This window comes from Sitophilus oryzae, unplaced genomic scaffold (genome assembly GCF_002938485.1).
Source record: "Sitophilus oryzae breed Bouriz unplaced genomic scaffold, Soryzae_2.0 scaffold_1604_pilon_pilon, whole genome shotgun sequence".
Classification (NCBI taxonomy): Eukaryota; Metazoa; Arthropoda; class Insecta; order Coleoptera; family Curculionidae; genus Sitophilus; species Sitophilus oryzae.
Genome location: NW_022146286.1, coordinates 165258 through 178699, shown reverse-complemented (window position 1 = coordinate 178699; position 13442 = coordinate 165258). Strand labels below are relative to the sequence as shown.

Sequence of the window (13442 nt, the reverse complement as noted above, 5' to 3'; positions counted from 1 at the left end):
TATAAAGTGCTTAAGTTTTAATGTGATGGTTTTTAATATAAATAAATAAAAACCATTAAAAGTTATCAACAAACAATCTTTTAATGGTTTTTATCGGAAATTCTCAGAATTTTCAATACGCCTCAAACTTTGTAGGATGTTTTCTCAGAATATACATTATGCCATTTAGGCCATTTATTTAGCTTCTAACTCGTTCATATATTTTTAAAGCCAAAAACAACCAAAAACGTTTGTCTTTTTATGGACTAAAAAATGTATTTTTCTTCCACTGACTTTTGCAGTCTTTCAAAAGCGGGTATTCGAATCCCACTTGAAAGTAAAGAAAATAAAAATCAATAAATTTTGTATTTTGATTAGAATAAATAATTTTTGTTGATGAAGTCTATAATAAAAGATGATAATGATTGAAATCGATCATTGTTTAAAGGAAAAAAATGTATTCTGCTCAAGGAAATTGTGAAGCTCAGGCTCAAGAGAATTTGTTTCTTATTTCTTGTTGATTATTTATATTGAAGAAGAACACAAAGAATTGGGGCATACGAATGAAACTGAAGAAGGAAATGAAGATGTAGTCATGGCACCACCAGGAGTGAATACTAGAAACTCTACATAAATCTCGGACCATAGATGATGATTATTGATAATTGTAGAAATAAATTAGATCGCTTGTTTATTAAATATCTATGTGTATTTATTTATGTTAATAAAAACATCATATATTTTTATAAATGTTAACTTGGCTTATGTGTATACCTAATGTTCATATAATACATTATGTATTTACTATACAGGATAAGTCTTAAATAAGTGCACATATTCTCAGGGCTGGTAGATCTCGATAAAAGAAAATTATTTTCTCTTTGCCCTTTTTCAAATAGGTCTAAGATAGCCAAATCATTTTACTTGGCAAATTTAAAAAGAATATATATTTTGTTTGAATTTTGAAAACTACTGTTTTATTCTGTTTTTTCCTTCCCCTAAATTATACTACCTATGTTCTAAATTACACTACCTTACCTCTACTACCTACATATGTTACTATATCATCAAAATATTTTGTTTTTTAGCTGAAAACTTGAATATTTTCCCCCCAAAAATCCAAAAATACTAAATCTTCAATTTAAAAAAAAAATAAAAAAAATTGGCGCCGGGAGGCACCTATAGCCGCCCATACTAAAATATGTTAATATCTCGAAAAATGCGACTTTGACTGATTTTGATGTTATTACAAATTTTGTTGCATATTATTCCTAATCTTAATTTGAAAACCGCGTTTCGCTAGCTACTGTAATTTTGGAGTTACGATTTTTTTAAATTTTTAACCACCTCCTATACCCCCTTACCAACCAAAACCAAAAACTAATAGCCCGATTCTCGGGTGCCACAGTATTTTTGTGCCAAATTTGGTTAAAATCGGTTCAGGGGTTTTTGAGTTATCGTGTTACAGACGGCAGACAGACAGACAGACAGACAGACAGACACCACGAAAATATTTTGTATTTAGGTCATTTATGACCCAAATAACTCATTTTGAGTGAAATTAAAAAAACTTTTTTTTACCAATCCTATCATACCTATTGGTATGGTCGGCTAATAAGAAAAAATAAAAAGTAAAAAAGCCTAATCTAACCCAGTTTTTTAACGTAAAATTGACATTTTGATTTTCAAGTGTCAAGTTTTACTGCTAGTATCCACAGATTACGTAAATAAACCCTCGGAAAAGGTACAAAACATTATTTAGCGAAAGGCGTAAGTGTAGATATTTCACAACTTTAATTCCATCTAACTTTATACAAATATTTGTTATCTCCCAATAAAAAATACACATTATTTCGATTGCATCAAGAGCCGAAGAACTTTAAGAAAAGTACCGCCGTACTTAATAACGGTATTTCTTTGTGGCAGGCCGAGCTAATCTGCATGAAATAATACTAATTTGAGGTTTTGGCTGCGGGTATCGGCACGGCTACAAAACTGCGAATTTTCCTCCTCTGCCATCGGCCACCGATGCTCTTTCTTTTACCGACACGGTATTATTAAGAATTAGATAAACCAGAGGCGTAGTTATAATTTTTCCACGAAGGAATAAAACTGTACAAGGTGTCCCAGTTTTGTATGTTTTATGGGGTTTCTCGTTTATGAGTAGAGATTTAGAATTTTTAGAATTTAGAATGAGTGGGAGGAGGGTTAATCACTGCGACCTTACAGATCTATTGTGTCCCCCTTTCTTGAGTTATAACTCATCATACAGTCCCAGGGCTTTGACCAGTATCTGGGACGGTTTTATAGAGGGTAGTTCTCCATCTCCAATATCAGTCGTACCAAAGCTCATGGCACGAATGGTTGTCGTCTCGGCGCACTCAGTGATGAGGTGTACTGGTGTTTCCCCATTTTCCCCTCAGAATCTGCATTCGCCGTTTCTTCTTAGTTTCAATCTACTGAGGTGTTCATTGAGGAGACCGTGTCCTGTTAAAAACCCCGTGACAATACGAAGATTGTTCTTACTTAAACCCAGGAAGATCTTTGATTTTTCTTGATCGTATAAGCCCTCAGAAACTTCTTCGAGTGTCTTAGACCGTTGCAAGATTCCCATTCCAGGTTGCGGATGGAGTCTTCCAAGTTCTTGAGTTCCGCCTTGAGTTGGTTACCATTTGGAAAGCAGAACGGTTCTGGTTCAGTTAGTGGAGTGTTCGCTCCTTTTCTAGCTAGATCATTTGCTTTTTCATTGCCTTCTATCCCTTGGTGAGCAGGCACCCAGAGTAGGAGGACTTTGTTTTCTTTGCCTAATTTATTCAGCTTCTCTATGCATTCTTCGACCAATTTCGAATTGATTGATACTGAGTTGATCGCTTTTAAAGCTGCTTGACTATCAGATAAGATGGCTATTTCTTATTTCCGATAGTTCCTATCTAAGATAAGTTGTACGCATCTTTCGATAGCGTAGATTTCTGCCTGAGTAGAGATATAAAGCTTTTATGAAACTAAAAATGCTACAGACAGATTTGTTCTAGCCCCCTTGGTTTCTGAAATACATGGCGAATTTACAAATGCTGAATTTTCGACCACCTTTGTATCTTGGTTATGTTTCGGTTTTTGGCATGTTTTTGGTTTTTGGTTAACTTGCATAAGACACCCAAAGTTGGGTAGTGCCGGATTCCTACCGGCTAAAAAAACCTCCTCCAACTACCACTTTACACCGGAATCCGCTCTCGCATTGCTTCAGTGTAAAGGGTGTCTATATTAACCTTATTATCTCTATTATGCTCTTTGCCTCTCTTCTCTCTCTTTACAGTTTATGATACTTCAGACTATCCGATATATTAGCGTCCATTGTTCTTCTTCTTCAACTAAGTACCTATATCATAAATGTGGGTAAGTCGAAGTCCTTGCCGGCTTCCATACGGAATTGTTCTCTAAAGATCTGCAATCGTTCGCAGGCAAACAGTGTATGCTGAACATCATCAACCTGACCGCAGTAGGTGCATGATTGACTATCAACCCCTACAACGATTATACAAATATTTTCTAAAACACCCATGGCCAGACAATGCTTGACTCATGAAAGAATGAATCCACTTCTCCGAACGATCTGTTCAACCATAGTTGAATGTCGGGTATTAACCTGTATGTCCATCTGCCATATATTCCGCTATTCCATTTGTCCTGCCACTGTTGGAGAAGTTTTGTCCTCGCTAGATCCTTATCCATCCCATGGTATCTATCATATCGTTCCTGTTTGAGCAGTTCAATAGGTGTTATTTCAGATATAACCCCTGTGGCCTCTCCAGATACCGTTTTGTATGTGCTGCATACTGCATACTCTAATAGACATGATACGTTGTATTCTGTGTAGTGTTTGTGTAAGCTCGACGCATAGATAAATGAAACAAGTTTAGATTGGAAAGTGCCCATAAGTACAATGTAAACACTATTTGGCACTATTCTTGCAACGGTCGCGACCCAAAACTTTTGAAAATTTCGGAGCGGTTCGGCTTTTTCCGGAATTATATCGCCAAATATTGTTTATTCAAATTTATTATTATTTTCGTTTAATTTTATAAATAAAATACAGTGTGTTGCATACAAGAAACTTTATTTTATATAAGGACGCATGTATGAAATACCTATGAAACATTGGAAACCGAAGTTATGCCACGATCCACGATGGTTTTTGCAGTTCACAGTTCACAGCACAGCTTTTTAACTTTTTAATGCCATTTTTTCACAATTATCACCGGTTGGAGTAAATAAAACTTGAATTGAACTCACAAGATAGCAATAATAACTTTGAAAATGGACGCTATAAACACTTTTCGGAATTCTGACTTTGACAAGAGAAAATTATTTCTGTTTTTGTTTGCCGTTGTTCTTAGCGACCGCTATAGCAGCGCCAGATCACGTATAACGGTCGCGACCCAAAATTTTTACGGGCTTTCCAATCTAAACTTGTTGCATTTATCTATGGCTTGACGTATCAAGAATGACATATCATGTCAACTTTGGACATTTTCGCTTAAACAAAATCGGAGTTTAAATTTCAATCTAGAATGCCATGGCTGTGTTAAAAATACTAATTCTTAATCAAGGACATTTGGACAAATAGATTTGATCGTCTAAAGTTTTTCGTCTTTTTCAAATCGTATTTTTTAACCATATCTCAATTTTTTCAAAGGGAACAAGGATGACTCATTAGCATATCTGGAGAAGCATTTTTTTACGAGTAATTTAGTACCAGACGCTTGGTATTTCGAGTCAAATTGTCGTCATGAACCGCATATTACAATTTCAAATTCATTCATAATATGCGAAAATGTCAAAAGTTGACATATAATATGTTATTCTATTCAGAGGTCGTTTTCTATCGAATAAAGTAAAAAAATACCGAGAGTGTCATTTAAAAATCAAAAATTGTAGTCATTTCCGGTAAAACAGGAAGTGACCAAAAACAATAATTATTGAATACGTCAATCAATCCTAATTTATGTCATAGCAACATACTAAATCTCGTTTTTTATCTAGAAAATTAAAAATGTTATAGGAGTGAGCCACTTTTGAGACGCACCCGGTATAACTATTTAATGAGAATAAATATCATGTAAGTCAGCCACATCAATTTTTTAATACCTATTTCTTTCTTGGTTAAATAAACTATAGTGATGCAAACGCCTAAGTGAGTATACCCTACAATAGCTACGCCTTTGAGCCGAATAGATAGCTAAGTTTTTGCCGCGAAAAGGTGCGTGGGATTGCCACTAAACTATGATCGGCGATGGAAGATATATTTATTTGCAAATGTTATGGAGAAAAAGCATATTAAACGATTCGATACCAGCATGCAAGGTCGAATTTTAATTTCTTCGGTTAATGCGTTTAGTTACGGATATATTCAAATACACGGACATCATAAGGCAACCGAAGCCCAATGTAATGAAATATATGTTAGGAATAACCAAGACAGACCGTAAAAGAATAGAGTGGATACCACAAAAGACGCAGGTATTAGATGTCATCCACAGAGTCAAATCCCTCAAATGGCAATGGGCAGGATACCTGGCAAGAAGAACGGACAACAGATAGACTACAAAAATTAGAGCATGGTACCCACGAGGAATTAAGAGACCTAGAAGAAGACCGAGCCTGAGATGGGAAATTAAAAGCCCTAATAAAGTGGCTATGAGAATGTGCAATTAGTTTTTTGATTTTTTAAAAAGTAACGACAGGAAAAAATTAAACTTATTTTTAAAAAAATAGTTTTTTTTTTAAAAATCAGCAATCTGTAGCGTTTTTTTATAAACATTACCACTGCGAACGGCAGCTTTTCATCGGAGAGCAGTCGTGGGTAAGGTATTTCACTAGAGAGAAAACCAATCAATAACAATAAACAAAAAAATATAGATATTGGACGCCAGGCATGCACAGAGAAAGAAAACACAGTTGTATATTACTTAAAACTAATGACTATATTTCATGATGTTCTTTGCTGGTACATGACATTGTAGAATTCTAATAAATATACAGTGGTTATATGTCAAAAAAATGGTGTTAAGAGTTGTACTAAATATCTATGAAAGTAATACCACTACAAGACGTAATGTAATGAAACCTAAGATCTAAATCATATTTTAAATATTAAATCGACATGAATGTTCTTAACAATCTAACCACTAAACATAGTCTGTACGATATTACTTAAGATGTACGTTATTGTTTAAGACTGAAAATGTTTTAGATGTTAAATGTAAAACTAGAACTTAAATCTACATTTAGCTGTTCTTTATGTAATCCTGCTTCAAACTAACAGCGTGAGGTGGTCTCGCATCTCTGTACTCGGCCATCCAATACAACAAAAGGGGGCCAGAATGAGGACACCATGAATTGATACAGCCGTAACTAATGACTAGACTGAGAAATGGGAACGAAGACGAAGCAGCAAGGGGCTTACGGTGTATCCATACTGTGGCAATATGAGGACACTACCCGTACCTTGGAACACTACTAGGACCTTGGATAATGTCCGTAACGTGGACCATAACCTTGAACACAGTCCGTCCATAAGATAACGGTACAGGGGAACACTACCCGTACCTTGGACACAGTCTGTCCATAAGACCCTAAAAATACGAAACTCTTGTTTAAAACCAAACAAGGCCTAATAAACAAAATAAACCTACCTCGAAACACTTCCGAGGGCTCAATAATAAACAAAAGAACTGTCCTTTCTTCCATTTAACATTCTGGAGGACAACAGCAAAAGTACACCAACGTGTCAGCAAAATACAAATACGAGTTAAGGTGGGTCAATCCAAAACTCTGCCCTAAAAATATTCAATAATAATATCGAATCTATAAAAGATAATAACTCATCTTTACCTGTAGCTTCGAAATGGCAGCTGATTCAGATTTTGCAGCAAGATTTAAATTGCCATTTCTAAAAGCAGGATTTGCAACCGTGGCCAAAAACAAAGTGAGGTTAAAACGCAGAGAGGCGCCTTGACATATAACAAGGATCTTGACAGCGCGCGCCTCCACAGAATAGTGAAACGATAGCAGGGTTGGCGACTAGGGAACGTAAAAATTACGCCAAGTGTGCCAAATAAATTATCAGGCCTGAACGATACGGAATCCGATGACGATACGCCAGACATCATATATTATATATAAAAAAGACATGTAACGAACTAAAAACGTTACAAATCTTTGAAATTTTTAAAACTTTTTTGATGGTATCTTGGTGAACATCCCAAAGAGCAACTTTGCCCCAATTTAACCATCTTCGTATCTATTACGGTTTCCGAGATAGCAATGCTCGTACCTCGAATTTGTAGCACCCTGTATAGAGTTGTATAGTTCTAAAACTGATTTCTAGATACTTATAAGTTAGTTAAGAGTAATACTGAGTGACGACATCTATATATCTATCTATTTATCTATTCTTCGGCCCATCGTTGCACATAATAGGCATCTTTCAATCTCTTCCACTCTTCTCGAAAAGATGATGATATACTCTATATGTCATATTAGGGGGGGGGGGGGGGTTTAAAACTAACCTACTAAGTAAAATCAAAACTAACCTTGCAAAGAATGTTCCAGGCTTTGCCGTAGTAAAGTATTTGACATCTGCTATTCTGATTAGGTTTTGTGCTTGTAACATTGATCCCGTTATTGATCTGAAAAAAAAACATAAAACAATATATTATACATCTAGTAACTTTAATGCAAATAATCTGGCAACAAAGGTTGTAAATTAATTTTAAAGGATCTAATATTCAAATATAGTAATTATTATTTTTTGCATACAATTTAGCCCCAGTGAGCATTATATTCCTTTAAGGGAAATGTGTTCTAGGTGACGTCGTTGTTACGTTACTAGGCCCATCTTTTGCCTGATATGAAGCAATAAAACGCAGATACGTAACTGTTCCCTAATGTTCCCTAAATGTGACAAAACTTTGCTCACTGGAAGGCATCTTTTTAAATTTTCAAGGTCAAATAATTTGGTTACTTTGGATTTATTTGAAAAACGGTAAAGAGAAAATGTTTTTTTTATCGATATCTATACCAGCCCTGGGAATATTTGCACTTATTTCAGATTCACTCTGTATATTATACAGGGTGATCCGAATTGTATTCGGGAAACTTCGGCAGCATGTTCTGCAGATAAAAATAAAAAAAAAGTCCGCACAAATGTATGTTCTAAAATGCTTCGTGCCGGAGATCAAAAAACATCTAGATACCAATTTTCATACAAATATCGACGAGTTAGTTCAACGAAAGAGTTAGGTCGAAAATTATTTAGAAAAAATCGAAATAAAAATGGAACTTCTACACCCTGTACCTCCGAAACGAGGCATTTTATGACATACTTATTACGGATTAGAACGTTTTTTATTAATTTTAACTTCTTTACGCGCTCTGGGAGTAAAACTTCAAAGCCGTGACACACGAGCTAGTGTTGGCTCGGGCCCTATGTAAGCTAGGGAGCTGAAACTCGGAATCTTTTCCTGATATTTTAGCTAGCAGAATTTCGTGCTCTATTAAACCTGTGATTAAACTATGAAGCCCCATCAATGGCGAAAAAATCGTCCGATTTAAAGGAAATTTCGTATATCGATAGATTATAGCCAACTTGACCGTATATGACACGTGTCACTATGACAGTTAGTTTTGACGTAAGAAACGTCAAAAGTTTGGTGGGTAGGCTACGTGAGAGACTGTGCACACGGTCCCATGCACCATGCATCCTCATCAGGGTAGGACAAAGGATTTGATATTGAAGAAAAATCTGGGTCGATTTTGGGCATAATTGGGGAGGGCCTACAGGATGACACCCGCGACGTTTTGAACCGATGCCTCTCAATGAAAATCATCAGGATTTTTTTTAATTATGGGTCGAATGGAACCAAACTCGGCACGTGGATAGAGGTACCCGAATGGAGTCCTCAGATAGACAGACGTACAGACAAACAGGCGGACAGACGGATTTACACTTTTTACATTTTTTCAAAAATGTCCTTCAAATCCTTCAATTTAATATCTTTTAGTAACTGTTTCACTTCAAACATTCGCACAAAGTGTACATACAATTTTTTTTAATTCATTAATAAAATAATAATAGCTTACATGAAAACTTATGGTATAATATTAAAAAAAACCTTGAGTGAAAAAAATTAAAAAAATACATTGAAAATCAAAGTGTTACATTACAAATCGCCGTAACGGAAAATCATTAAACCGAATCGCATAGTCGATTTTTAATTTCGAGCCAAATATGGAACCCGATCGATATAAAATATGAAACGAAACATATAGAGCGCGCAAAAAACCGCGGCAGTAAACAATAACTGAGATTTAATGGGCTTTCGATAGAACGAAAAAATTAGCAGCAGAGCAGTCAAACCGAAACCGTTTTATGGTTTTTGCCCCGAATAGCGAACGTCAGTTTACAGAACTATGGCCATACTGGGCATGATTAATGGGTTTTTACTATGATATATTGATCTTAGACAGCACAAATCACGGGGCGGATTTTTTTGCAGGCAAAAACTTGACAGCTTAATGCTTATTTGTTTGGCCCACACAAGTAAGACCGGGCTAAGTTATCCTGTAGTAAAAAATACAGCAAAAAGATACTCTGTTCACTCTATTTTTAAGCGTATATAGACTTAGAAGTTTTTTTATATGTTTAGTGTTTATAGTTCAACTATTGTAATCATTATTATTATTAGGCGCGCTGGGGGGTAAAAATTCAAGGTCGTGACACGACACGCTAGACGATACGCGACACAACAGGCGAGCGGAAAAGTGGCAAGGATAGCCTACTATAACTACATAATTAAGAAAAATCCTGATGATTTCGTTCATTTAGAGGTATCAGTTTGAAACGTCGCGGGTCGAGGGGACCGAAATCGACTCATATTTTTCTTCAATATCAAATCCTTAGTCCCACCCTGATAAAGATGTAAACGAAACGTCGTATCCCACTTTGCAGGGTGTGACCGTGTGCACCGTCGCTCACATAGCCTATCCACCAAACTTGGTCGCGATCGGACGACATCAACTTTTGACGTTTCTTACGTCAAAACTAACTGTCACAGTGACACGTGTCGTACAGGGTCGAGTTGGCCTCGGTCCAATCTATCGACATACCAAATTTCATTTAAAACGGACGATTTTTTGATTTTATTCATTGATCATGGGGTTTCGTAGTGTAGTACGGTCTGTAGTACGGTCTCCTCAAATTAAGGACCATATAAGCATACCCTTTTTTACATTCATTGATCCGTGAGCACTTGTATTTCAAATTATTGTAAAATAGCCACCGTCAATGAAAGACAAGCCGAGATTAAAATATGTCGGTGACCGATGTGGTAAAACGACACGCTGCGTAGAAATGTTAATATTATCGATATTGAACAAAGTTACAAAGATTTTGCCATTTAGGATAAGACTTTAACTGAAAATGAGTCGTTTTAATTAACTGGAAATCCGATATAAATAGAAAATTGATTAAAACCAAAAAATCCGATTAAAATTTAAAAAAAAGATTTTTTTTTACTTTTTTTAAATCATGACTTTTTGCACCCTGCCCTGCACATAATATTGTTACTGGTGGCTATATATTTTATTGTCTTACCTTGTCATTACTTTTCTCGCCTGTTTTTTCTCGACATACTCGATGGCTTGTGCTTTAACTGCGTTGGCGTGCTGAAACAAAAAAAAACAATTAAAATTTCTGAACAAATAATGTAGCAACAACATGAATAGTTATGTATTTGATAAAATACGTTCAAAAGAGTTAGTACACAGTGCTTCAAAGCAAGATTAAAAAACGGTTAAATAAGTAACTGGAATAATAATTCTTTTGTCTTATTTTTTCATAGCATATGCTTAGAGATTACTCATGCTTCCTGTCTTTGATAATTCTTTAACCAAATAATAATGCCCGCTATATAAGATAGCATAAAACTATTTGTTTGAATTCACGCAGTGCGGCGGCATACAATGTTTATTTTTAACATAATGAACTTCCTGTGATATGAAAAGTTCATTAAGTTCATTTACAGTAGTTACTTATTCTTAACTATTTTAATTCTATTACAGTTTATAATGTATTGTCTTTTGTTTGTCCACTAATGTCATTTGAAGACGTCTGATACAACACCAATCTGTTACATAATGTCTAGAAATTTATTCAGTGAAGATTTTTACATTTAACAAAAAATGAATAGATACATTTTTATCTCTCAGCACATCTTTATCCACACATACCATAACTAAACCAAAGTTCTAGATGTTGAAAATAAATAAATAGGTAAACGAAAAACATCTAATAAGTCAGCTGATCATGGCGTCTTGCAGGATTAATGATTCTCGGTTCAAGCAGTCATTGTAAACAATGAATTTTTTGAAACATTGTATAACATTGTATAACACATTTATAATACTGATGCCGAGTATTTATCACAAGATTTTTGTTCGTGTTATTTTTTTAATAAAAAGTTTATTTAATTACATCGCTCTCCAAAAATTGCCGCAGAAATAAAGCTTCATTCAGAACCTCCCAATTAGTGGAATAAATTAGTGGTTTCAATTACATTTTATACTTTTTAGTTTACGATCATTCACAATGTCTAAAAAATCACAATTAAAATTAATAAAATATCCTAGCAACAGCTTGTGGTAGTCTGTTGTACAGGGTGGCGCCTCTCATACGCCGCGGAGGCTCCAAGGAGAACGACAGTTTGTATTGAAATGAAATTTTGTGAGCATATGTATACTCTGTTTTTTTCTCGGGTAAGATTTCGACAGACCATGACAGAAGAAAAGCAGATGACGTCCCATACCAATCTATTTATTTTACTAAAAAAAGTTTCTAATAATTTATAAGTTAACTATGGATGGGTTTAAATATAAATTCGTCATGCGTCGTCACTTGTTGTTTTTAACCAGTTTTATTGGTTTATTTTAAAAATGACAGATCGTATTTCAATTTTATTGGTTTAACGGAACGATGAACGACAAACGGACGCCGATGCGTATAAAATCGCCTTTAGATTTTTGCCGCTTGTCAAAGTCTTGTCAAATTATAGGTTATAATTTTGTGTCAACTTTTGTCAAATACCCTGCGTTTTGGAAGATGATGCATTTTGATTCGTGTTATTACGTGTGTTTTGTGTCTTTTGAAGTCAAGTGGAGGAAAATCGAGTGAAAATTAACTGTAGACCCAGAGCACAGTTTATGGTTAATACTCGCTGCCCAGGCAGAAAGTCTTTACAAATACACCAATAAAGTTACTATCAATAAAGTTCGTATACCATCTCGTCGTAGATAAGTGCATCTCGAATATGGTAGAAAGACCATACTAAACACATACTAAAAACTGGAGTAGCTGTAAAATATCGACATCACACGATAGGTAAATAATGGATTTTAGTACTGCAGAAAAATACTGTCAAAAGGTACTGGTTTAAAAAAAATTAAGATTAAAGTAAATTAATCAACCTGTGAGGTATAAAATTTGGTAAGTGTTATTATTAATAAAATAGTTTGTTTTATTTATGTTGTTTTATTTATACCTGCGGAATATTACAAATTTGTATATATACATAAGTTATATTGATAAATATAATCATAAATGCGGGAAGTTTCATAAAGCTTGAAAGTAAGAAATAGTTCTTTTTTATATTTTTTGGTATACAGACAGTGGTGTCTTGGTATACAGACAGTGGTGTCTTGTTTTTGTTTGTTTTGTATTAACACATACCGTTTTTTATTAAATAAAATAACTAGATTACATTTTTTCAGTTTTATACAGTTTTTTTCACAATAATTTGAAGTTAGTTGTCAGTCAAATTTTAAATACATATATTAATTTCCTGCTATGCGTTCCAGCTGTACCAACTTATTTCTTTGTAAAATAAAATAAACTACTTTGAAATTAAAATGACAGACACATCTATCACTGTCAAGGATCTTCTCGTTGGACAGACTATAGGTTAATTCAGAGCACTTTATAAAAATATAGAGAGTTCTACAGGGTGTCCCCAAAAAAGTTACATATCAAAGTTGTGTTTTTTGTAATGGAACACCCTATGAGGGGTGAAAATAAAGGTGAGTTTTATAAGAGAAGTATATAACTAAAATGTAAGGTTTTTGACATATTTAACATTTTCTAGAAATAAAGAACAATTTTAAAATTACAATAAAAGCTACCTAAATTGGAATTTACCCGGTATAGTCTAATATGTAATTAAAATAACCATTGTACTTTAAATCAAATTAAAACTTAATCCAAAAAGTTATACAGGGTGAGACAAAATTAATATTGAACATTGGCCACCTTTAAAAGCATATTACTCTTTTATTTTAAGTGGAACACTCAGTATATTATTCCGATATTCAAAGGAGAATTCATGTCTCTTCAAAATACTATTAAGGTTGCC

At 34.5% G+C, this 13442-nt stretch overlaps 1 protein-coding gene across 2 annotated transcripts in view; it reads right to left on the bottom strand.

Annotated features, from left to right (window-relative positions):
• Nucleotides 1–13442, bottom strand: part of LOC115880028 (GAS2-like protein pickled eggs) — a 272661-nt gene that overhangs the window by 127623 nt on the left and 131596 nt on the right. For both annotated transcript variants that reach the window (XM_030897139.1, XM_030897140.1), the window contains exons 3-4: nucleotides 10634–10704; nucleotides 7572–7667 (exon numbers count right to left, since the gene is read on the bottom strand). In XM_030897139.1, coding sequence (XP_030752999.1) covers nucleotides 7572–7667; nucleotides 10634–10704 — 167 coding nt within the window. The remainder of the gene's footprint in view (nucleotides 1–7571; nucleotides 7668–10633; nucleotides 10705–13442) is intronic.